This window comes from Hippocampus guttulatus, chromosome 4 (genome assembly GCF_054856545.1).
Source record: "Hippocampus guttulatus isolate MCC_2025c chromosome 4, RoL_Hgut_1.0, whole genome shotgun sequence".
In the NCBI taxonomy this organism is placed as follows: Eukaryota; Metazoa; Chordata; class Actinopteri; order Syngnathiformes; family Syngnathidae; genus Hippocampus; species Hippocampus guttulatus.
Window position 1 is genome coordinate 4,432,232 of NC_141264.1, and position 26,703 is coordinate 4,458,934.

The following is a 26,703-nucleotide window of genomic DNA, read 5'->3' on the forward strand; positions in this document are numbered from 1 at the left end:
GTCTCCTCCGGGTCGGGGAGGAGACCTTGCCCCAAGTGGAGGAGTTCAAGTATCTTGGGGTCTTTTTCACGAGTGAGGGCAGGAGGGAGCGAGAGATCGACAGGCGGATCCGTGCAGCGTCTGCTGTGATGCGGACGTTGTATCGGTCTGTCGTGGTGAAGAAGGAGCTGAGCCAAAGGGCAAAGCTCTCAATTTACCGGTCGATCTACGTTCCAACCCTCATCTATGGTCACGAGTTATGGGTCGTGACCGAAAGAACGAGATCCCGGTTACAAGCGGCCGAAATGAGTTTTCTCCGCAGGGTGTCCGGGCTCTCCCTTAGAGATAAGGTGAGAAGCTCGGTCATCCGGGAGGGGCTCAGAGTCGAGCTGCTTCTCCTCCACATCGAGAGGAGCCAGATGAGGTGACTTGGGCATCTGATTCGGATGCCTCCTGAGCGCCTCCCTGGTGAGGTGTTCCGGGCATGTCCCACCGGGAGGAGATCCCGAGGAAGACCCAGGACACGCTGGAGAGACTATGTCACCCAGCTGGCCTGGGAACGTCTCGGGATCCCCCGGGGAGAGCTGGAAGAAGTAGCTAGGGAGAGGGAAGTCTGGGTTTCCCTGCTAAAGCTGTTGCCTCCGTTGGATGGATGGATGGATGGGAAAAGGCCCAGCCAGGAGACAGAAGAGGAGCCTATGACTTTCAAGAAACGAGAAGGCAACATTTAATAGACCGTATCGGGAGTCCTATTTCAAATACGGCTTTATCTCAACGGGAGATTCACACGCACCAAACCTACTCTGCATAATAAGCGGCGATGGTGAGTCGTATTTTTCATGCACTTTTTATTTGCGACGTATCTTATTTTGAAGGCACGTTTAAACGTTACCATAGTGACCACAGAATGTTGCGGCCAGATAGGACGTTCCTGCTTTCATGATTCGTGTTTATTGTTATGTTTCCAAAATACCACACTTTTCATACAGGTTAGATCATATTATATTGTTGCATCTATGCGGCCTTACAGGCGGTCCCTGAAAATATTGTCTGACATGAAACCGGTCCGTGGGGCAAAAAAGGTTGGGGACCTCTGCACTCGATGGAGCTATGCTAAAGGGGAATACAATACAGCATAATACAGCTTTTTTTAATATAGATCATTCACATCCACTGCAGCTATAACAAAGTGCTTTACAGAACTTTTAAAATACTACGTCCAAGAAATCAGAATATTGATCCATATGTAGTTCCCTCAGGATGTAGCATGAAGCACGACATGAAGTTCATAAAAATTCAGGGTTTATTCCTTGGCAAGCCATGAGAACGGGTCACAAACACGGATATGAAACATATAAATACAAACAGCATTACGAAACAATAAATGAAAGACAAACATTATGAAGACAATTGATTCACCAAAAAGGCACACAAACCTCGTGAGCTCACAGCCACAAGGGGCTAAATATCCTTAGAAATCTTGCTTGTTTCCTTTTTCCTTCCTTTAGTCAGTAGTTTACTGTATTTTTGGTATTAGTTTCGTTTCATGATGGCTACGCAGAGCTCACAATGTAGTTGTCTATTTGAGTGTGTGTTGGCGAATGCGCGTGTTAATTCGTGTTACTTTTACATTCGAATTGGTTACTGCTAATAATGACCACTCGATAGCATAGGAACACTAAGCGAAGGACTTCACTAGTTTGGGAGCATTTTGAACAGATATCTCCCAACACTGTGAGAGGGTTTTCTCAAAGGCAGGGGAAATCATTTCCAAAAAAAGGAATCAACTGAGCCCCAACACAGTCTAAATGATTTTATTCCTTAACAAAAATCAATAAAATACACCATTCCCTCTATCCAATGTGTGTCCCAGTTACACAAGCACATCAAGTAACTGAACATACAACTGACAAATATGCAGACAATATTTAATGGACAAAACTTCCATTATTTTGTGCAGATTTACTGGTTTGTTGCCTGTTAACCACATAACATCTGTGTTACATCAAATGACCAGCAGATGTCAGCACTACTGAATGAGCTATTAAATGGGGCCTCGTTTGATCAGCCTTTTGGTGAAGCAATTGGCCCAAATGACTCGATACATTCACGGGGCTTCATCCCGCCATCACTAGTACGAGGGAGACGTGGTTAAGATTGCACGGCTGTCAGTGTTTTTATGTCATGTGTTTTTAAAGCGCTTTGTTACAGCTGCAGCTGTTGTGAAAGCGCTATGTAAATCCGGATGTATTGTATTCTAGTTCGTTGCAACACAATATATAAGGCGCACCGGATTATAGGGTGCACTATGGGCTTTTGAGAAAATTGGATGCTTTTCGGTGCGCCTTATAGTGTAGAAAATAAGGTAGGTCTCCAGTCTATTTACCTAAACACTGAACATTCAAGGTAAAAACGTGATTTCTAAAAAAAAAAAAAAAAAATCATGATTTCGACAAAGTAACAAAGTAAGTTTTCAGTTGTTGCTTACTTTTATGTGCAAAGATGAAAGAATGATGTAAAGTCAATATAAGGGATAATCTGAGCCATGGTCTTGAACGAGTATAACATCCATTCCACGATTCCCCATAGAACCTTTCTCGATTATTTGGTTTGCTTTCCCTTTACTCTGTGGCTTTGCTTGTGTGTGATCCCGCAGGCTGCTAACAGCTACTTAAGAGACCAGTGGTTTCACTCCTTACAATGGAAGGTAAGCATTTCAGTTTCATCGATAAGCTAAAACATCCTGCTGCAGCCACCTGAAATCATTTTCTACTGTGTGATTATTTCCACTGCAGCTTTGAATATATGACACTGCTGAATATATGACACTGCGTGACACTGCAATGCTATGCTTGAAGTAGCTTGACCAGGAAGTGGGCTTGAAGGAGTTCTTTATGTGTTTCTCTCTATATTCATTCAGACTCAAAACGGTAAAAGTGAATATTCATTATTCATCAACTCTAATTCTTCAACAGTATTTATTGACAATTTTGCCAGCTGTGACAATGTGAAGTTTTTGTGAAAAAGTTCAAATCTAATATCTCATAACTCCTGAAAATGCAAATGAAGACAGCTTTCGATTAATTTGATCCGTGGTGTTTCATACACACATATAATTTATAAGACCACAGCCACCGATGGAATTCAGAGACCATCCAGTATTAGAATGTGGACTCTTTCATTTATAGTGAGCTTGACACGTTTTTCCATTTTAAACAGTAAAGTCAAACTGAATGCACTTTTTTTTCTTTTTTGTTCAATGGTAATTTAGAAAATTCGAGATTAACTGCAATCATTAAAACTGGCCCCTTTACCCAGTTTTTTACGGTGAACCCTCGAAATGACCACTCTGCCCATTTTAAATGCCATAGGCAAAAAACATTCGCATTATAAGGTCACCCATTCATTTAGGATACCTTCTGGGGTTCTTGAGGAGAAGTCCCTGTTGGAGCTGCTGAAAAATCAAAATGGGTGAATTTGTTCCATTTGAGATTTGGGTCCTTGAGACTTTATTGTGTCTTGTTGAGACCACATGTACAGCAAATGTTTCAGTTGATGGCTGTGGAGGAAAAATAAACTTTTCCGGGAGTGGTCGTGTGGGCGCTGTTGGCAAACCTTGTGCCTGCTCAGACCACGTCAAACAAAGACGCAGGGTAAACGGCTCGACCAATGCGTCATACTTCATTCAGAACTACTGGAAAGGAGTAGTGAGCATGAAATCCTCTGAATCATTGTTTTACATTTGGATTATATCTTTTTAAATAATCCCACTGGGCTGGGTGGCACAGCTATGGGGGGGGACAAATAAACTATCACTACACGGCACAGATGTGATTTTTGTACATATATATATATATATATATATATATATATGTGTGTGTGTGTGCGTGTGCGTGCGTGTATATATATTTAATAAAATATTTAGTATTAAGTATTTTTTTCTTTTTGTAATGCCATGGTTTTATTTATTAATTTAATGACATTTGACAATAAATTTGTAATCAATTCAGTTCACTTCAATTCAATGGTATCGACATGATCAACATATTGGGTTGATGCGTTCTATATTTGTGTATTAACAACCCTAAAAGAAAGAGTTTGGGGTTCATTTCAGGCACCTTTTTCATTGGGACAGCTGCTGGAGGTCTGTACTGTTTGCACACAAATTTGTATTTTAATTTTTTTCATGACTTATTTTTCACGTAGAAAAAGATCTACAAATACCGTAAGGTGTTGAACAATCCAAGCCGCTGGGATGTTGTGCTGAAGGAGATCAGAGCACTCGTGGACATGGCCCTGACCTCACCACTGCAGGACGAGTCCATCCATCAGGCCCCTCTACATATCATCTCTACTTTGCTGGCTGAGGTAGCGTTAATCTTGTTTGTCTGGTTGTATTTGTCATTTCCTCAGAGGCGGACTATTTAAGGGAAGGTGGCATATCTTGGCACAGTCACCACAATTCCTTCCTTCCTTTCTTTCATTCTTTCATGTCTGTCTGTCTTTTGTAAAATCTGTCATTCATTTATATCGTGTCATCTTTTTGCCCTCAGAACTCTAATCTCAGCACACAGGATCACGAGAACATCATCGTGGTAAGAGCGAAGGTCACACGTTCACATATTTTATTTTCTGGGGGTTGATTTCAGCTATTTATCAGATTTAGTTTGGAGGTTTCAAGATTGCAGTCCAAAATGCGTGACAGGTGTTTCATCCCATGCTACATTTCATGTCACTGGAAAATGATTCGTTGAGCGAATACTACAGGCACAGCTGAGTCATCGAACAAAGCTGAATTTATTGATGAATACAAAGCAACACTTTACTTTAACAACAAAAAGTCATGCAAAACATACTGATGTGTTTATCACTGAGTTATTGTACAGTAAGAAAAAAAAAGCATTTTGGGGAGGCGTGGGCGAAACCGTAACAAGCACTCGTCATTCCCATCAAACCCGTCTTGTGAATTGGGCCACAGGTTCTCTTCCACATCTGCAACAATGCTTTCCTTTGTCAAACAACAAACAAACAAAGTACCGTATTTTCACGACCATAGGGTGCACTTAAAAGTCTTAGATTTTCTCCAAAATGGAAGGGGCGCCTAATCTATGCACAGAGTTCCAAAATCTGTAATTGTTGCTGTTGAGCGCTCCGCTTGACTGTCTGATAATATGCGGACACGCTCTTTATGTTGAGGACAGGCGGACGTAACTGAAGACGGCATGCGGATGTTAAAGCGGAAGGACGCTAAAGGCACACCCAATGGTCGGTGAATATAATGCCAGTACGTTTGGGCAAAACAAAAGACCCTGGCGGCACCTATGAAGAGACACGCCTACAACGCACCGTTCAAACTTCAAGCGATCAGTTACGCGGAGGAACATGGCAATCGAGCGGCCGCAAGGAAATTTAAGATAAACGAATCCATGGTTTGCAAGTGGAGGAATCAGGAGAATGAGCTTTGCCAAGTCAAGAAGATGAAGCTGAGTTTTCGCGGAAACAAGGCGAGGCGGCATGTGTCACGTTTGCGAGGTGGTGGTGGACCCCAAAGAGCAGGCAGGAGGGAGGAGCAGGGTGAACTTGACGAATTATATTTAATAAAACAGAAAACTGAATCCAAAACAAACAAAGTGCTAACAACCAAAACTAATCCAAAGTAGCAAAGCAAAACCATGACTGCAGCAAAAAAAAATAACAGGAACAGAACCATGACAGTTGCAGGCGAACAGCAACAATGACCCGACAATGAGTGGTTGGGCTGGGAGTCCTTGTAAAGCCACTGATCTAACGACCAACAGGTGTGCAGCTGCAGGGAAAAGCCCCACAGTGCCACCTGTTGGTCACAAACCGAAACATGACAGTACCCCAACCTCAAGGGACGGATCCCAGACGTCCCAAAGTTGTCCAGAAGGCTTGCCCCGCCGGGGAACGGGAACTAAAAGCGACGGCGACCTTCGCCTCGCTGGAGAACAGGAACAAAAGCGACAGTGACCTTCACCTCGACAGGGAACAGGAACAAAAGCGACGGCAATCCTTTGGCTGGGCGTGGCCTGAGCTCGACGTAACGGGGGACATGGGACAGCCGGACGTGAACAGGGGCTCGGCCTGACGTGGCACGGCTCGTCGTCGACGTGAATGTGACTCTGCTTGAACAGACACGTGGCGAGCCTCGGCTCAACGTGGACGCGGACGGGGCTCGGCCCACCGTAGACGCGGCTTGACGAGACGAAAACAGGACAGCCGCATCACCAGCGCTGCCTGAAGGGGAAAAGGGTGTCGGCCGCAGACGTGCTCCGCCAGGCACATGGTGGAACAGGGACCAGTCCTTAGTACCTGCGGGGTCCAGGTGGTCGGGTCATTCTGTCACGTAGCGAGGTGGTGGTGGACCCCAAAGAGCAGGCAGGAGGGAGGAGCAGGGTGAACTTGAAAATTTATATTTAATAAAACAGAGAAAACTGAATCCAAAACAAACAAAGTGCTAACAACCATAACTAATCCAAAGTAGCAAAACAAAACCATGCCTGCAGCAAAAAAAAATAACAGGAACAGAACCATGACAGCAACAAACATGACAGTTGCAAGCAAACAGCAACAATGACCCGACAATGAGTGGTCGGGCTGGGAGTCCTTTTAAAGCCATTGATTATCTAACGACCAACAGGTGTGCAACTGCAGGGCAAAGCCCCACAGTGCCACCTGTTGGTCACAAACCGAGACATGACAGCATGAGTTGGAAGACCGACTAAAGCAATGGATTCACGTTTTACCATGCCTGCGTCCAATAATGCAGTGCGTGTTTTGTGTGTGCTAAACACAGAAATATCACCTGCAACTGACACTCTTAATGCAGTGTGCTGCATGGTCGTGAAAATACGGTACCTCCGCGCATGGCAAATCCAGGCCTGACATTGGTCTACTGTACACAATAATTACTAATTTGGGGGTTCTGACTTTGTGTGTCTATTCCTCTGGCCCTCTTTGGAATATTGTATTCTTTTTACCTATGCCTGTATCTGGGTATTTACAGGCAATCGCACCTCTTCTAGAAAACAACCACCCACCCCCAGATCTTTGTGAGTTCTTCTGTAAGGTGAGGTGATGAAATGTTCTGAAACTGTCACGGCATTGGACATACAGTAGTGTTTGATTACAGACATGAATGTCCATTCGGATGTGTCATTAGTAATCCCTGTTTTGATAACCTCCGTTGTCATTTGGCGCCCGATGAATGAAAATGGACTTGCCCTGACTTTTTGCAGCATTGTCGTGAGCGACCGCGTTCCATGGTTGTTATAGAAGTTTTCACGCCGGTGGTCCAGAGAATCCTCAAACACAACATGGTGAGTCATGATCCCCGCAGAGGCTGCAGGAATGATGGAGATCAGTTTCTGTTCCCTTACCGTCCGGGTCCGAATGGGTTCTATTCAGTCAGATTACCCAGGTTTTGTGTTCTGTGTGCTTTGCAGGATTTTGGAAAGTGCCCTCGACTGCGCCTCTTCACTCAGGAGTACATCCTGGCACTGAATGAACTGAATGCAGGAATGGAAGTTGTCAAGAAATTTGTTCACAGGTGAGTAATATGAATACTTGTACTCAATTTTACACTGCAGTGGGTTCAATAAATGAAATATTGACTGACTTTATCGAGAGCTGGGTCAAATTGACTTACACGCTATTCGGTATAAATAACAGAATCACGATAGAAATCTATATATGAATGAAAGCACCTAGCTTAGCGCACGAGGTTCAAAATAATTTACTGCCGAGCTGGTCTGGTGAAATGTCCCCAAAGGAAATGGTTTTGTTCCACGGTTTTTTTCCCTCTTTAACCCTTTCATGCACCCCATAACCCGATAACATGATTAGCTGTCCACCGTAGTAACCGATGTCCCTGAAAGGGTTATTGTACTGTACAGTGGTTAACTTCTCTTTTTATTTGTGTGACAGTGAATGGTAAAATGTTACTTAAAAAATGGCTTTTACTGCGTGATGGCGGCCGTTTGGGCCCTGAAATTTGAGCAATTTGGAATTCAGTCACTGTCACAGAGGGGAAAGTGTTTTAGAGATTTGAGCGTATTCATCTCATTTATCTGAAATTTGAGTAGATCATGACCATGTGTTGAACCTAACCTGTGTTGCAGCATGCACGGGCCAACAGGGCAGTGCCCTCACCCACGTGTCCTGCCAAACCTGGTTGCAGTCTGTCTTGCTGCCATTTACTCGTGTTATGAGGAATTCATTAACAGGTTAGTCAGACGTGCACACACGCACGCACGCACATTCACGAGTTTGTATCTCCTCTCCTCTGCATGGTTAGAGTTGCAGAGTTTCCGTCACTCTTTTTTATGGGTTTGGCTTTTGAGTTGCTCAGATATGATGAGCCTGAAGGTCAGTGTCATAAAAGATCAATAGCCTACAGCTCATACTTTTGAGGACCGTTCTCATAACACTTCAAGACAGCACCACATGCGGAAATAAAAATATTTTCTCGTCCTACATACACGAGACCGAAATTAAAATATACGCTCAACTTAATAACAACCTTCACTGACACCGACTTAGTAATTTCTCTCTTTCTCTCTCATTTCTCTCTGTGAATAATTCTACAGTCTATCCTACAGGTAATAATTTAAACTTGAATTATATTTACATATTCATTTTTTAATAACACTGGTCAACAAACTTACCATTTTTCTTCTTATTCAGAGCTATAAGTAAACTTTTCTTGATACATTTTTGGAACGGATTCCAAATTTGCCTTTGTTTTTTTCTCTATCACCTCAGGCTTTCATAATGTATTATTATTATTATTATTATTATTATGCGGTCCGCTGCTCCAGTGGTTAGCGCGTCGACCTCACAGTGCAGAGGGCAGGGTTCGATTTCAGCTCCGGCCTTCCTATGTGGAGTTTGCATGTTCTCCCCATGCCTGCGTGGGGTTTCTCCTGGTCCTCCGATTTCCTCCCACATTCCAAAAACATGCAAAAACTGTCTAAATTGTGGTGTGGGTGTGAGCGTGATGGTTGTTCGTCTCTGTGTGCCCTGCGATTGGCTGGCAACTAGTTCAGGGTGTCCCCCGCCTACTGCCCAAAGACAGCTGGGATCGGGTCTGGCACGTCTGCGATACTTACACTTGTGAGGATCAGCAGATTATTAAATGGATGGATGGGTAATTTAGAATTTCATCTACGCAAGACGACAACGGCGAGACGACCTGACTTGATTCTCGGGGATAAAGAAAAGATCTGTATTTGTGAGATGGCATGAGCTCAACAACGCAACATTGAGACCAAATGTGGAAAAGCCTGATGAAATACCAACAGCTGGCGATCGAAACGAGAAAAAGACGACCTGGTTACAAAATTTTTGTCGTACCTGTGATAATTTGTGCCTTCGGTCGTGGCATCAGATTAGCAATGAACGATTTGGGAAAAATGTTTGAAAAGGAGGACCTCTTGAAAAGGACTGTCTATGAAGTGGAGAAAACAGTATTAATGGACAGTGAGACAACCGCTCAATAGGTGCCAATCATTTTTGTTCTTTCTCATTTTTCTTGCACTAATCGTGGTTAGCACGTCGGCTTCACAGTGCAGAGGTACCGGGTTCGATTCCAGCTCCGGCCTCCCTGTGTGGAGTTTGCATGTTCTCCCCGGGCCTGCGTGGGTTTTCTCCGGGTGCTCCGGTTTCCTCCCACATTCCAAAAACATGCATGGCAGGCTGATTGGATGCTCTAAATTGTCCCTAGGTGTGAGTGTGGGCGTGGATGGTTGTTTGTCTCTGTGTGCCCTGCGATTGGCTGGCAACTGATTCAGGGTGTCCCCCGCCTACTGCCCGAAGACGGCTGGGATAGGCTCCAGCAACCCCCGCGACCCTAGTGAGGATCAAGCGGTTCGGAAAATGGATGGATGGATGGATAATCTAGTTTGTATCTGCCTTTCCGATGCACTACTGTATTTAAAGACACAAAATAAGTCAGCGCAATTCATCTCAGCTTTGGTAAGTCACATGACGCATGCTAAATTCAACTATTTGAAGATAGAACTTTGCCCGTTTTGTAGATTTGTGCCAGTTCCTACACATGTACTGTATGTCCTTAGTAACCAGGCTCTAAGTAGTGTCACTCAAGTATGTTCCATGAGGCACTGTGCTGATGAAAATCCAGCTCATATGCTGTAACCGCACAATCAGCGTCATCAGCATTGCCCCTGTCAACATCTTTCACCCCAGAGAACCCATCTTTGTTTTTTGTTTTGTTTTTTTCTTTTCCGTAACACCAACCCTCTAAGGTCCAGTACTTATGGCAGCCAATCTCCTGGCTCAATGGTGTCATCGCATCAAATCTGTTGTTAATACAGTACATGTGCTTATGTTCATTGTTGGAGGTTAATCCCTGTCACCTTTCCCTTTTTTCCCCTCCCATCGCCGTCCTACCCTCCAGCCGAGACAACTCTCCAAGCCTGAAGGAGATCAGAAACGGCTGTCAGCAGCAGAATGACCGCAAGCCTCCGATGCCTCTCCGCCTGCTGCGCCCGGAGCCGCCAATGCCACCTTCCGCCACCCTGCTCCCCCTCTCCCCCAACCCCGCTCCTCCTCAGCCACCTCCTCCCGCCCCCCCAAACCCGCCACCATCGATCCCCATATGCTCTCCAACACCGAGCCTGCCCCTCTCTCCCCCTCCATCTGTTGTCAACTCGAGTGAGATCCTAGTGGAGTTGGAGCGCAACAACAACTGCGCCAACACGAAGCGGAAGTCCGAGCACGACAGTGAACCCAACCTCATCGACTGTCTCCTGGTCAGCCCAGCCGTCAACACTCTGTCCATCCAGCTGCCCGCTCAGGCCGACCGTGTGCTTGGGTGCTTTGCTCTCATCCTAAAGATGCTGTGAGTCTTGCACTGATCTTGGTGAAAGTGACAGTTGCAAAAAACATGCATGCTCTCACTCATCAGGTAATCATTTAGCACATAGTCCAATGATATTAAAAGCTGTCAGAGGAAGTTGTCTACGACCTTATAAAACGCCATGTCAGATTCATAGCTGCAAAATATCTCGGGTGGTTTTTCATGTATTAAGTTGGTATTTTAACTTTTTGGGATAGATGTCTCAACCTTTAAATTTCTAGCTGTTTCATACACAACACAGTTCCGAGAGAAAGTACCGTATTGGCCCCGAATATAAGACGATGTTTTTTGCATTGAAATAAGACTGAAAAATTTGGGGTCGTCTTATATTCGGAGTCTAGACATTATACCTGTTCACGACGCTAGATGGCGCCAGAAAAAAATAAAAATAGCGGTAGCACGAAGAAGAAAAATAAAAAATAGCGGTAAGAAAGAAAAGAGAAGAAAATAATAGTTTACATATTTAAATGTTCAGATATTAAGATTTGAATGGGGCAAAATAACATGCTTTTTCTCTCAAATATATTGTTATAATAATTTGTTTCATATGTACTTTAATTATTTTCTGTATAAAAATTAATTTGGTGTTCAAAAAGTATTTTTTCAAACTTGAGTCTTGAAAAAGAGGGGGTCGTCTTATAATCAGGGCCGTCTTATATTGGGCCAATACGGTAGTACATTTAAATCTTGTTGTTTTGTCTCATGTTTTGTTTTTCACCTCTTTGCTGTCATTTCACAGCTAATCATAAAATTTAGCAATAAGACGAATAAACACATCTAATAAATAGGATCCGAGAACTGGAAAGTGTGAGGCGCACAAATTATCCCTTGATATGTAAGCTAGTTCAAGGGCTTCAAAAGTGTTTCAAAGTTTCTTCACGTGCAAAGATAATGCTCAGACAGTCCCAAAGCGGAGATAGCGGAGACGAACTGCAATTTAGCTATGACGGAAGTGCACTTGCAATAACGAGCGACGGGCTGACGATGATAGACTTTTGGCGGTAGCGAATGATGAATGACGGCCCGGCCTCTGCTTATCAATGTAGGTACAGTATATTCCCTACCCACAATATAGAGTTGCTTGTACTCAGTGAACGTGACATATTGGTTGATCGCACAATGCCAAAGCAGAGCTGCACTTCTGTGTGACTTTCTTTGAAGGTCTTGTTACCACATTGAAGAGATCGGCCTTAAAACGAGGCTTCATCACTTGTTAGCTAAAAAGAATCTTTTTCTTCACTCCCAGTAATGTGAAACACCTTCTGTGAAGTCAGCACTGTGAGCTTGCGTCATCTCAGCAGCTCATGTTTAGCCACACCTTTTGTCCTAGAGTCTTAGTCTTAGCGTCCAACCCACAGAACTCATTTATCTTTGTTCCTCTAATGACTGTGTGTGTGTGTGTGTGTGTGTGTGTGTGTGTGCGTGTGTGTGTGCGTGTGCGTGTGCGTGTGCGTGTGCGTGTGCGTGTGTCAGGTCTGATTATGACGACTGGAGACCTGCGTTGGCCAGCCTGTTGCAGCCCATCCCTTTTCCAAAAGAGTGAGTCGTCGCACACATTAAAAGTGACACGTCAGCATGTTGTTGTTGCCAATTTAGCAATTTAGCACTCAAGTTCATTTTTATGGTTATTGATGTGTCGCAATTTCAACTTTATGAACCGATTATTGAGAATTCTGGCCATGTTGTGGAATCGGTTGTAAATTGCATGAATAGAAACTGAGGAGACAATGGAATGTACTAGTTGGTGGCAATCACTGTTCATGGTAAGATGGTGAGGTGGAGCCTGTTTCAGCTGATTTGCAGAGTACACCAGAGTAGACGGAAGTCAATCACAGGCCTTATCTGGGCAGGCAACCATTTGCCCTTGCATTCACTAAGGGTGATTTACGGGCTTTAATTAACGTGGCATTCCTGTTTTTGAAATGTAGCAGAAATTCGAGAAGACCCAAGCAAGCACAAGGGGAACACAAAGACTTTATCTCCTGCTTATTGCCTCCCGTCTGAAATTTATTCTTCATGTTTAAAAATAAATAACAATTGACTCATTGATTTCTGATTTACCATAGTTGAAAAAAAAAGTCAAATGCCCAATGAGGTTACAATCCCAGAAATTTACAGAGATCTGTTGTTTTTTCCCTTCTGGGATTTTCAGTGGTGCCCTGAAATACGAGCAACCCAATTTTCGAGATATTAGCTGTTATTTTCCATTTTTTTTGCTCAGACCTGCGACCATAAACCTGAGGTACGAGTGTTGTCTGGTGGCTTTGAACTCAACTCACTTGACACTGAGCAGCCGTCTCGCAGATGGAAAACAATTCCTCAAAAAACAGGCTTCAAGTCAGGCTTCAAGACTTTATGTCACTCCCACTTGAAGGTTATTTTCAAAATAAACATAAAACAAAGAATTAGATGAAACAACCAAACTTTGCCTAAAGAATGCCCTTCCTATCATAAGCTAACATATAATAGAAAACACCATTGATGCATTACACTGTCACCTGGTGGCTAAGGCAGCAACACCGGAAGGAGCGACGCACTTCATTAAATTGAAGTATTCAATCATGACACAAACTGTTTAATTCTGTACATGCTATTTATGTTATTACTCTGGTTTTTATGGCGTGAAACAATTTTTTTTTGTGGGAAGGCTGGATCGGAATAATAGGCTTTGCCAGTTATTTCAATGAAAAACTATAAAGTGAGGTATGAATATTTTGATTTACAAGAATGGCCACTGAACAAATTGAACGTGTATCTGGAGGCACCACTGTACTTTATTTTTCTCCTGCTGTCAGACGAGCTGTAAAACCATTTTTCCCCAGCAAGATTTTTTTAACAACTTCCACAGAAATTATTATGAAAATAAGTGCATATCCTTGCAAAACATCCCTGTTGTCAAAACATGTTTGGAGACACGATAATTCATCAAATGAATGTTTTAATGTTTGACAATTTAACGTCATAAAATAATCCCCTTTGGTTCAGTCTAATAACCTGAGGCCAAAAATAATTGTAAAACCATCAACACAGGCTTGCTGCTAATATACTTTCTCGGTGTACCTTGGGAAGTTGAGACCGTTGTTTTTCTTTGGGGAACGAAATGCTGACGTGCGTTGAAGACCCTCGACAACAGGGTTGTGAACTGGAGATTTCAAGCCTTGTTCCCCCAGAGAGCCTGTTATAATGTGTTGAAGCTGCCCCAAGCCAGTTCTGGAAGTAGCTCAGGAGGTGTCAGACTGACGGGTTCATTAAGCAGTGGAGATAAGACGACATGTTGTCTGTAACACTGGGACTCACCTTTAACTCACCTGCACCATTGTTGCCTCGTGCTTGACTTAAAGATATCATTAGGAAAGGCAAAAACACTCCCCAGGTTACCTGTAGCTCAGGATACAATGAAGTCACATCAACGCACACACCAACAAGCACACATCAAGCTCATTGCGACAAACATTTTGTGATGGGGAAGTGCAAATCAAGCACAATGTCTGTTGCGAATTCCAAATTGTTCTCATCTCAAAACAATATTTCCCATAGCAAATGGGAAATGTAAAATGATTTGATTAGTTCCAGTCTCATCATGAACTCAACAGTTGTAACATTTTAAAGGCCCTCTAAAGGGAAAATAAAATGTCTTATCAATTTGATACACAGTAGAGAGGGTCGCTAACTAATCTGCCAAATTTGAATGAATAAAAAAACGTGAGTATTTGAAATCAGGCTCCAAAATCATGAAAACTAGAGCCTCTCAAACAAATGCTTTCAACCAGTGAACCGCCAACACATACTCAAACAGACAACAACTCTGTGAGCTCTGCGCAGCCATAATGAAACAAAGATAATACCCAAAGCGTAGTTAACTAAACGAAGGAAGAAGGAGACAAGCAAGACTTCGAAGGATATTTAGTCCCTTGTGGGTGTGAGCCCACGAGGTTTGTGTGCCTTTTTGTTGAATCAATGGTCTTCATAACATTTGTCTTTCATTAATTGTGTTTATATGCCATTTGCATTTATGTTTCATGTCCGTGTTTGTGACCAGTTCTCATTGTTACAGCTGCAGCGGTTGTGAAGGCTCAATATAAATGAGGCTGTAATGTATTGTATTGTATTGTATTCCCTTTAGCGCAGTGCCATCTAGTGGATGCATAGCACAAGCGCAGCCACTATTGTTATCTTTTCTATGAGCCTTATAATGCAGTGCGCCCTATATAGTATATGAAAACAGTTTAACAATACGTCTTTTGGGAACATTTAATGCTTTTAGGATCGCCTTATAGTGTGGAAAAAAGCTGTCATTGTAATAACCAGAAGAAGACTCCCTCTGACATCCTGTTGATCGTTTCTCCCGAGATAAAATCACAAAAAGGAGCTATGTCATTAGCGTCCACGTGCTGTCATAAAACACTCAGTTCTAACCAAATAGTGAGCTCAAATGATGTATGACTATGCACAGAACCATTCTAAATATTCAACAATGTTTTCATTGAGACACTGACATGTCATTTGTCCTCTTCTGCAGGGCCCTTGCACATGCCAAATTCACCAAGTAAGTATCACATAAAACACGACTGGATATCAAAATATTGATTTTTAGTTTCCCAACTTTATTCTTTACCTGCGTGTGAATAGGGAACTGAAATATGTTATTCAGAGGTTTGCAGAGGATCCAAGGCAAGAGGTGAGACTTTGTTCAAAAGCCCTTCAATACTCCAGAGGACACCCCTGAACTACTCCTTTGCACCTTCCAGGTCCATTCCTGTCTTCTCAGCGTTCGTTCAGGAAAAGATGGCTGGTTTCAGCTCTATAGTCCGGGAGGGGTGGCCTGTGACGATGATGGTGAACTTTTCGCCAGTATGGTGGGTCTACAAACTCTGACTAATACCTGTAAACCTTAATTGGTTGTGATGGTCATGATTGGTATTAACTGTCCCATCCCTCTCGCTTCTTCGAAACCAGGTTCATATCCTGATGGGTTCCTGTTATAAGACGAAGAAGTTCCTCTTCTCTTTGGCTGAGAACAAGCTCGGCCCCTGCATGCTATTAGCCTTGCGTGGGAACCAGACGATGGTTGAGGTACGTCATTGTTTATATTCAATTCTAAGGCAAGTATTTATTCACAAGCCACTTGGTTATGTTTTGATCAACATTTAGATTTATTTCTCGAGGGTCAACCAAGAGCCCATTGTGTTTTGGTGATGAGGATAGAAGTGGGAGCAGTTCGGTTTGGACCATCAAAGCCTGACTTAGTGAGGCCCCCCCGCGACCCTTGTAAAGATAGAGCGGATCAAAAAATGGATGGATGTAATAGTAGCTTCAGTTACTGGAGTCATTTGTTTTGCTCATAGTTCATCAGAATTGAAAAGATTTGGTTATAAACCAAAAATGTTGTTTTTATTTGAATGATACTGTCAATACGTATAGAAAATCCTAGAAACGTTCCCCCTTGTGGTTGTAATCAATACAGGGATGTCATGAGAGGAATTTGAATGAATGCCTCGTGTGTGATTTGACGTCATGTCATGGTGTCACTGCCGCGTTATAGCTGTGTCCACTTTTCTGTATGTCATTTCGATTTTGGTATTCATGTTGAAGACGTAAACTTGTTCAGAACCAATTTTGGTTTGGAGCTGGAAAAAAGTAGCTCACCAGCCAAAAACATAACGTAATGCAGGTTGAGCCATCAAAGCATACCACAGCACCACACTCCCCCCCCCCCCCCCCCCCCACACACACACACACACACACACCGTAATGATAACATGCCAATAGTGGTTGTGATGGATATCGGGAGCAGTTTGGTTTGGACCATCAAGGCCTGACTTAGTGAGGTTTTGAGTGTGCAAAAACGGGCACAAGCAAACGTGCAAGCTGATCTATTTACTGGGAGCAACCAAAATTGCGTCCGTCAAATGTGCTAAATTGTCACGCAGTACTTTTGGCGCAATCTACATTTCCGTGCATCTGGGTCATTTCAGCACACTGTGACAATGATGATGGCCTCTCCCAGAGTAGGCTGTTGCATAATAATAACAAAAGTGATTGAGACATAGGCTGGGAAACGTTTCAAGTAGAGCTGTGTTGGACAACCAAGTGCTTGCTGAACCCGAAGCGACAGAGGGGAAAAGATAAGCAGTGATGGCAACAAAAATAAATACCTAAATAATTAAATCAATCAAACACAGACTCACTGTCCATATTGATGCATAGTGCACACATTCTGGCAAATGAACTGAATTGGAGCATTTTCGCTCTCTTATGGTCAAAGTCTGCAAATCTCTTCGAGCTGATCTTCCAGAGTTTTAATTGCTGGTATTACGCAGGATGAACACATAGCTGTACAGCCGAGCACCAGTTGTTTACCTCCTCCACTAATACTTCAAATTCCATCACCTCAAACTTCATTTTGTAAATGTACAAATGGATCCAACTCCTGCGCTTCCACAATTTTCTTTCACTTGCAGTAACAATGGTGCACTCGTGAGATTTTTCTCGTCTAAACGTTTGATCGTTTGTGGCCAGATTTTATGTCTGATGTTGGAGTACAACATCATCGAGAACAAGGACACCCAGCTGCAGATCATTTCCACTCTGGAGAGCACCCAGGTGGGCATCCGCATGTACGAACAGCTCTGCGACCGACAGCGGGAACTTAAAGAACTGGTGAGTTACTTATTGCTTATGCACGTAAAGACTCAAATGCGCACATATCTGCATGTGCGCATGATTAACACTGTGCTGAGGCTTTTGGCGCAACGCTGAACTTAAAGTATACATACAGGTCTACAGGTAAGTATTCTCTCGTAAGGAATCATATTTGCATTGTCCAATCTTTCCTTAAAACCGAATTTCCTTTTGTGGGAAATGACTATGGTACATGTCCTTTATGAACATGCAAGTATGTAACAACACACACAATAAAATGCAAAAATATATGGTCCAAAAACTTCTTTAGAGCTCAAAACCTGCAGCATACAGGACAGGTATATGAACAAAATACAATATAACAAGACGCGTCACAAAATGAGGACTATTTGCGACAAAATGAGACTAGAACTCGCCTTCTCTCTAATTAGTGGCCCAGTTAGTGAAAGGTTTTTAGCGCGATAACAGGTAAAGCATTCCAGGAAACGTTCGTTTGCTTGACTGTCCGTCTAGCCACAAGCAATTTACTCTGAGCAACTAATCGGATGCTTTCCACTCTGTCTTCCACGGTCATTACCATTTGGATAATTTGGACGCCACCATCTACAGGGCGTAAATGTAAATGCATGAAATAGAAATTTGTTTGCGATTCCAGTAAAACTCATGCCAATAGAGTCACTTACATGTCGCCATTTTGGATCCAATGAGAGTAAATAGCGGCGCAGAAACAGTTATTCCGTAGCATACAGCAGGACTTGCTTGAGTTTGCGCTACTGCGGGCTTCCGTATGGCTTCCAGTTTCCGGGTACCAGAACTTCCGCTGTTATGAATCGATGGTTAATGTAATATCATCGTCAAAATTTTAATGCATAGGTTTTTATTCCGGGTGAGGGAATTTCCGTTTGATAGAAGTCCATAGGTGGGAATACTTACTGTATGTAGTATGGACTGACCTTGGTGTGAGAGTGTTTAATTGCAGGTAACCCTCACCAATACCGCCACGATGGCGCAACAGGAAGCATTATTCTGATCAATACGAGGACCGTCGCAAAGCATTATTTTGATAGTCGACTAATCGCCGATTAGTTTTTCATGCGCAAACTAAAAATAAAAACAATTAAGGTGAGCGTGCATTCAACTTTTAGTAAACTTTGCAGCTTGTACCAGCATTCCAGACATGTTTGTAAATGACGGTGCATATTAAATCGAAGGTGCAACTCGCATTAACAGTTTCAGCTGTAAATGTTTAGCGCGTTTTAAAATGGAACCCAAAACTTGGCACAATGAAAAGTTGCACTATAAATAATTTGTGACAATCTCTAAATACAAAAAGCAGTATTTCACTTATCTCAGTCACACAACATTTTTTTTAAATGCAGTCGACATTGCAAATAGTGAAGTTAGGAAAAGAAGGCACTGCGAAAATACATTTTTTTTAAAACTCTGAAATAAATACTAGGGATTAGTTTTTATTTTACGTATTTATTTAACCTGTGAAAAGGTTTGAAAAAGTTTAGGCATCAAAATGAATTCCCTCCTAAGATGAAGTATCTAGCTACCTAGCTCTCTCTCTCTCTCTCTCTTTCTCTCTCTGCAGCATGGTACAAAAGTGGTGAGTGGGTCTGCCTCACAGTTCTAGGTTGATTTTTGCAAACGGATTTTCAGGGTTCCTCGGGCATTCTGCCTGAATGCCATTGCTAACCCTGTTTTGAAGCAGTTATGCCAATAACAAATATTTCATCACCGGGTATACTTTCCATGTTTGTGACTGATTGCCAAAGAGACGTCTTAGCACCACCACTTTTCTGTATAATACACCCAATCACTCAAAAGTGTCAACTTCATGACTTAAAACATTGCTTGGAAAGTTAAGTCAAAGCTACTCGCGCACACCATCTGCTGTCTGGAAAGGTTCCTGCAAGGTCATGAGCACTGACGCCATCTTTTTTTTTTTCCTTGTCCTCACAGCAAAGAAAAGGAGGCCCCACCCGCTTGACTCTTCCTTCTAAGTCCACAGTGAGATAAGAATGATGAGCTCCACTGTCTTTCTTCTTCGCCCCACTGTCCTCATATGTGCATAAAGCTCAATTAATGTACACTTTGTTACGATTTAGGATGCAGACTTGGCTCGACTGTTGAGTTCAGGTTCTTTTGGGAACTTGGAGAATCTCAGCCTGGCCTTCACCAATGTCACCAGTGCCTGTGCCGAGCAGCTCATCAAGCTACCTTCGCTCAAACAACTTAACCTATGGTCCACTCAGGTACACACACACACACACACACACACAGAGTGATAGAATCTCAGAACTTCATAAAGTAACAAAAGACACATTTTGAACAGTACGCATAATTGTGGGAGTACAACTAAACATGATAGCTAAACACAGGTGGTAATTAAAGCACCTGTGTTTAGCTATCATGCCGATTCACAGCTCCTCTTTCTTTTCCTCACAAACTAAATTTTTTAAATGAAGTAGTCAGGAATGAGACTTTTCCACAGATCAGATTTACGACTTTTTCGGACCAAAATAACAATTCTCAACTGAAGAGAAATTTTCGGGGTGGGGTAAGTGGGTGCTCTTGGCTTTGTGGTCGAGCAAGAGGGGAGAGAGAGTGACCCACAACAAGCAAGTTGTTATCTTCTCTGTTATTTGTTTTGGAAGAGGTGTGATACTGGTTTGGCCGCCGCTTGCATGTCTCATGTTGCTTACCGTGGTCCAAGGAATCCTCAGGGATTTTGTGTTATTGCGCAGACTCATGTAAAATTTGACGGAATAATGGTCATAAGCATACTTTGATGGCTAACTACAAAATGGGCTACGTTTTTAAAAAAAAAAATTTTATTTTTTTTTTTTACTAATTTGCAATTGTGATGAATGGCCACGAATGAAATGACGGAGCTCAGCACGTCACCCCCAGCTGACATGCATCATTGAACTAACTTTTCGCCCCAACCAGAAAATCTGGACAACTGAGAAGGTGCAAAAACAACAATTCACTTCTAAATTGCTTTCAGTCTTTGCACATGTTGTCAGCATGTCAAACAAATCTTGAAAAATCAGGCCAATACGTACTGTAGTACCACAGACGTTTGGGAATCTTGTAGGTTTTTCTTTGTAGTGAGTGCATTGAATGTATGTTTGATAATTCCACTACAGCCTGAAGTGTAGACAATGCATATATTTTTATTTTCTTTCTTGAGTGATAGTGTATTGGTGCCTTAATTACCGTGTTTTCCGCACTATGAGGCGCTTCGGAGTATATGGCACACCTTCAATGAACGGCCTATTTTAGAACTGGTTTGATATATCAGGCGCACCGTGTTATGAGACACATAGAATAAAAGCTACAATAGTGGCTGTGGTTGCATTATACATCCACTTGATGGAGCGACGCTAAATGGAATACAATACAATATAGCTTTATTTATATCGAGCTTTTACAACCACTGCAGCTGTAACAAAGCGCTTTACAGAACCTTTAAAATACTACGTCCAAGAAATCAGAATATTGATCCATATATAAGGCACTTGTGAGAAAATTTAATGCTTTTAGGTGCGCCTTATTGTGCGGAAAATACGGTACTCTCTTCTTTTACAGTTGCTTATTTCACGTGTGCGAAGCATTATGTGCCACCTCAAATTATCCTCTGGTCTTACCCATTGCTCCCACTTAATCATATTCTCTGACTCTGCCCTCGGTGGCGCTATTAAAACTTTTTTGTTGGGGGGGGGGGGCAGATGCATTCCACAAATATACATCCTAATTATTATAGGCAGTTTATTTCATAACAACCATGAGTCAGCGTAATTCAGTTATTTCAGTATTAAATATTGCTGAGAATTAATGCTGAGATTCAGAAAAACATGTACATTCATATATATATATATATAGTGCTGTCAAGCGATTAAAACTTTGTGTGATTAATTAATTAGGGTCTGTAATTAATTAATCTATATTTTAATCCCATCTAAAAATTACTGCGAAAAACCCTATTTTCATTTTGAATTCGTTACATTATTGAGGCAGATCTAAAGATAAAAGAAGAAGTGGCATTATAAAGTATTTTTTTGTTTTTCAGCAGATTTGGACAGATGTAGTCGTAGCCAATTACTTTCTGCTGTATTTGAGACTAGTCAAAGTTCTACCTGCAACCTTTAGTTTCGACCACAAGGGGGAATACTGTATCACTGTTTTGACAAAATAAAGAATGACAAAATAAAAATAAAATAGAACATCGGGTCCTTAGAAAATGCTTAGGTTAACATATCAAAAACAGTAAGAACAATTTTCTGAGCAATACAAGTACTCAACACTGAACTTGCTTCAGATAATAAACAATAAATAAAACAGACCCTTAAATCACAGTGCTATAAGTTAGCACTTCAGAAATAACACTGTTCATCATGACAAACTAAAAGTGCTGAAATAAACATCAATCACTTCTAGTAGTCTACAGAGGACACATCAACTATGCCTCATACTGTACGTGGGGTGTTCTCGAGTTTAGTTTGCTGAAGAGCTTTGCTATGTATGGCTCACTCGTTATATTGCTAACGCTTTTGGTGCTAACGTTACCTGTGGCTGCACTCGTGACTGGGTGCTTTGCACTGATGTGGGATGCTAAATTTGAGCTGCTTTGGTGTTACGCAAACTCCTTACAAATTAGGCACAACACTTTACCTTTATCAAATGTGTCGTCAGGGCGTTTTTGGATGTAAATTTTCCATTCATTGTACCAAGAACTCTCACATGCTCCTCCATTTTCTCCTCACCGCTGCTTACTAAGCCCGCCCAACTCCAATGGGAGCCTATCAGCTTCGGCTAAACAAGCCCCAACATAATGGCAGCCAATCAATGTCCATTTCAGGCTGTGACTGACAGTTGTTTCCCCACCCTCAACAACTCGAACACAGGAAGCTAACACATGACAAAGGATATTAAAAGGCAAACCACCTACAGAAACAATAAAGGCAGAGATTAAAATTAAGATTAACGCGTTAAAAAAAACGCTCTAAATGTTCTATAATTAATTAATTGCAATTAACACAATAATTTGACACCTCTCTCTCTCTCTCTCTCTCCCTCTCTGTCTATTTATTTATTTATAGATATATATTTAATGTCTTTCCACAGTTTGGGGATGCAGGACTGCGACTGTTATCGGAGCACCTGGCCTGCCTTCAGGTGTTGAATCTGTGTGAGACTCCCGTCACTGATGCTGGATTACTGGCTCTGAGCTGTAAGAGAACACATACACATAGCGCTCGCACGTCATCCCAATCTGTTGTCCCAAGAATCCGATTATGTGTAAATACATGAATAAGCATTCCACAAATTGTATCCGTATGCTTGTTCCAGCCATGAAGAGTTTGTGTAGTCTGAACATGAACAGCACCAAGCTTACAGCCGACACATATGAGGACCTCAAGGTAAATACAAGACACGACACTGATAATGACAAATTGTTTGACTTTATGTCTCATTCTGCTTTAAATGCTTGACTTGTATTCACATTTGCTCATTTGGCATTAGAGAAAACGTCATTAATTTTACATGCGTGGCTTGATTGGCTGCGATTGGCCGGCAACCAGTTCAGGGTGTACAGCGCCTACTGCCCGAAGACAACCGGGACAGGCGCTAGCATGCCCGCAGCCCTCGCGAGGATAGACGGATTAGAAAATGAAGGGATGGATGGCTTGATTGGACGTAATTAATTCATTTATGCTTGAAAAATACACCTCTACATTGATACAGTTCACTTTTATGGTGACATTTTCAAAACACGGAAACGTCCATGTTAGGTCCAACGAGATGTAACGTGTGCAATATACTGCTTGCCAATAGGCACACAACTCTGAAGACACTAAGAAAAATGTCAATGCCACAAAGCACAGCAAAGATTTGCGAGGGTCAGCCAGAAGCAAGCATGTAATTCCACAATTTTTAATAAAAGTGTATTACACAAGTTTTGTGGAGGCTGCAAGTGAACGTTTCACTCTATGATGCGTGACTCTTTTAGTCTCGCCTAAATTCTTGAATGTAATTCATTGAAAGTTCGAAGGTCCGCTTGACGGGTTGTAATGTCTTTTGTGCCGTTTTCCATGCAGGCCAAACTGCCTAACCTGAAAGATGTGGATGTTCGGTACACAGAGGCCTGGTGATCGACTGTCCTCGCACCACCTGTATATGGGGAGACAGACTCCCAGAAGAAAGCCGAGCCACTCTGAAGACAGTTCACAAACAAGTTTTTTTCGTTGCATCGTCCGATATTTTCATCATCCAAGATGTCAGACAACAATCGTCAGGATCATCTTACTTCAGCGTATGTGTGAGGAGGATACAGCAGTGCCATGACCAGGAAGGACAGTTGCAATTTTCTCCCCCACAAAGAAAGCTTTATGGACCTTGTTACTCCCGTCGCTACTGCTGTCACTGTATAGTGGACGCTTTTTATTTTGGGTGGATTGGGGGGGTCCGCGGATGTTCAAGGACCTGCTACACTGTAAAAAAACGGCTTTTTTTGCTCCCAATATCCTTGTAATATCCATCCATCCATCCATTTTCCGAACCGCTTGATCCTCACTAGGGTCGCGGGGGGTGCTGGAGCCTATCCCAGCCGTCTCCGGGCAGTAGGCGGGGGACACCCTGAATCAGTTGCCAGCCAATCGCAGGGCACACAGAGACGAACAACCATCCACGCCCACACTCACACCTAGGGACAATTTAGAGCATCCAATCAGCCTGCCATGCATGTTTTTGGAATGTGGGAAGAAACCGGAGCACCCGGAGAAAACCCACGCAGGCCCGGGGAGAACATGCAAACTCCACACAGGGAGGCCGGAGCTGGAATTGAACCCGGTACCTCTGCACTGTGAAGCCGACGTGCTAACCACTGGACTACCGGGCCGCCATCCTTGTAATATGTTGTCAGATATGTCATCTGTTTCCCAGATAATCCAGCTGGGAATGTTTTATGGGAAAGAGTGATGCCCACTCAGAACCTTCCACTCGTTTTGTTTTGAATTGCTCATGGATCTCATGTGATGAAGTGCTTACATTCCAGCTCTTCTCTGCCCCAATCCGCAACGTTGCGAATCAAACGGATGTATTTTTCTCGTAATCAGACCCCCAATGTGTTGTCCAGATTGATTTGCGGGTCCCTCTTTTCCAAGACTGTGGTTGGGAACGGCACTACCTTTGTGAGTGGTAAGACTGTGCCCGCTCCTCATTTACCAACATATTCAAAGGCAAGACAAAAGGGGGGGTTTCAGTTTAAATCGACAATTTTTTCCAGGCGTCTGCAATTTCATATACTACTGTGTGTTTATATGAAGATGAATGTCGTCTGGAATGATGTTTGAGAACCAGTTTGGGGTCTCTGTAGGAGACTTGAACAGTGAGAGCAAAATAGGTCCCATTTTAATTCTTCAGTGTACATATACTGATCGGCTCCCGTTACTATTTAATAGGACTTTTGTGTAGCAGTAGCCTGGCGGTCTGGGATTGCCTCTTATTTATAATTCTCTTTTACTCTCTGGGATTTGATCCCAGCAGTATAGACGTACACGGACTCAATTCTTTTTCGCTGTTTTGAGTGCTTGTTTTTGACGCATAATACATGAAGCCAACCTAGACCGAACCCGTTCGTGGACCTCTCTCTAGATTATTCCAACTGGGGGGGGGTCACAATGATCTGTTCATGGATACCTGCACACGAGACCCATCACCAGCTCAGAGTTTGTGTGTTTTCATCGGCTCTGTCTTTTGGGCCTGATTGTTGACTGTTGGACATGGAGAAAGAACACTTGCCAAATATCTTTTTGCATCCAGCCAACATGAGCTTCTTCCGCCAGGCCGTTGACGCAGATCTTGTGGTGCGCTCCCTGTGCAAAGGTGCGGTCTGACCTCCCCTGCCAAGGTCACACTGCAGACTCTTCTTTTCTGCTGTATTTCAAGTGGTGGTAATCTTAAAGGTGATGTGTAAACAAGATGTCGGGACACAATTGATGTATATATTGTGGAGGTGGGCTATAAAGGTCGATGGGGGTGGTGGGAAAAGACAACTTTAGGCCACAATTGTCCCTCGACATTCCCTCAAAGCATTGCCTGTGTACTGTGGCAACACTGCATTCTCCAGTATATGGTAATCGCCCTGCCTCACTGCAAGTCAGCCACTTTTGTCTCGTGTATTTGGCTCCACATTGAGACAAAACATGATGGGTTCATTTTATTTCAGTCCGTTTTTGCTCCAAATGCATATATTTTCTCTCCACGTGCCAACCCGGAGAATGCTCCAGGCGGGTGAGAAAAATGAAAGGTAACCGCCGAGAATAGGATGCCGTCCACTGCGAGTTACTTTCCTATTTATTTGCTGAAATGCAGTTTTCTATTTGGTGAGTAGATTTTGGGCCATACGCATCCTTGCTCACTTTCGTATCCTGTGTAATGTACATACAATTGTATATAGACTCTCTTTTCTCTCTTGTATTGGAATCATTTTTAAACCCTTCTCGTTTTCTTTTCTCTCTTAATCTTGGCCTTCCTTTATCGGTGGGCTGGCGTTGCCTTCATTGAGCAAATCTGTGTGGTTGTTTTGTTGTTTCACACCAAGTGCACTGTAATCGAAATCATTGTTTTCATGGCATCGTATTTTTAATCCTACGTTTCCGGCTTGACTGATTTGATGACGTAGTTCTAATGTTTGGTTGGTCTAGTTTTCAGGGTTGTTTTGCATGTACATGTCTCGACATCATCTGATATTTTCACTCTCGGTTGTTTTCTATAAGGTTTGAAATTGTGATAAAGGGTTTGATCACTATCTGAGGTCAAGTGCTGAACTAGAACAATCACTTTTGTTTTTTCCACCGGCCTCTCATAAGCCGTGACGGATCTTGTCACGCACTGTAATTATTGTTGTCGTTATTATTATTGACAAAACCTAAAACAGTACAATTATGGGTGTGTAAATGTCCAAAGCTCAGAATTGACAAAACATAATGCCCACTTCAATAAAATGAATATTTCAACCAAAAAAAAGCACACACACACACATTTTAACTCTTTCAAGCACCCTGTCATCTGATAACATGATGAGCTGTTAACTGTAGTAACCGCTGTCCCTGAAAGGGTTCCAAAATAAATAAATAAAATAACTGGCCAAAATTGAATATATTTTTTTT

At 42.6% G+C, this 26,703-nt stretch overlaps 1 protein-coding gene across 1 annotated transcript in view; it reads left to right on the forward strand.

The window, feature by feature from the left end:
* Positions 1 to 26,361, forward strand: part of cmip (c-Maf inducing protein) — a 72,435-nt gene extending 46,074 nt beyond the window's left edge. The window contains exons 4-22 of the mRNA XM_086108573.1: positions 2,636 to 2,686; positions 4,186 to 4,347; positions 4,533 to 4,574; positions 7,007 to 7,069; positions 7,239 to 7,319; positions 7,446 to 7,549; positions 8,121 to 8,225; positions 10,418 to 10,861; positions 12,353 to 12,418; positions 15,399 to 15,425; positions 15,509 to 15,557; positions 15,628 to 15,735; positions 15,836 to 15,952; positions 17,399 to 17,539; positions 19,490 to 19,537; positions 19,636 to 19,782; positions 22,658 to 22,763; positions 22,883 to 22,953; positions 23,632 to 26,361. Of these exons, the coding sequence (XP_085964699.1) occupies positions 2,636 to 2,686; positions 4,186 to 4,347; positions 4,533 to 4,574; positions 7,007 to 7,069; positions 7,239 to 7,319; positions 7,446 to 7,549; positions 8,121 to 8,225; positions 10,418 to 10,861; positions 12,353 to 12,418; positions 15,399 to 15,425; positions 15,509 to 15,557; positions 15,628 to 15,735; positions 15,836 to 15,952; positions 17,399 to 17,539; positions 19,490 to 19,537; positions 19,636 to 19,782; positions 22,658 to 22,763; positions 22,883 to 22,953; positions 23,632 to 23,685 (1,986 nt within the window). The 3' untranslated portion in view covers positions 23,686 to 26,361. The remainder of the gene's footprint in view (positions 1 to 2,635; positions 2,687 to 4,185; positions 4,348 to 4,532; positions 4,575 to 7,006; positions 7,070 to 7,238; positions 7,320 to 7,445; positions 7,550 to 8,120; positions 8,226 to 10,417; positions 10,862 to 12,352; positions 12,419 to 15,398; positions 15,426 to 15,508; positions 15,558 to 15,627; positions 15,736 to 15,835; positions 15,953 to 17,398; positions 17,540 to 19,489; positions 19,538 to 19,635; positions 19,783 to 22,657; positions 22,764 to 22,882; positions 22,954 to 23,631) is intronic.
* Positions 26,362 to 26,703: the final 342 nt, after the last annotated feature.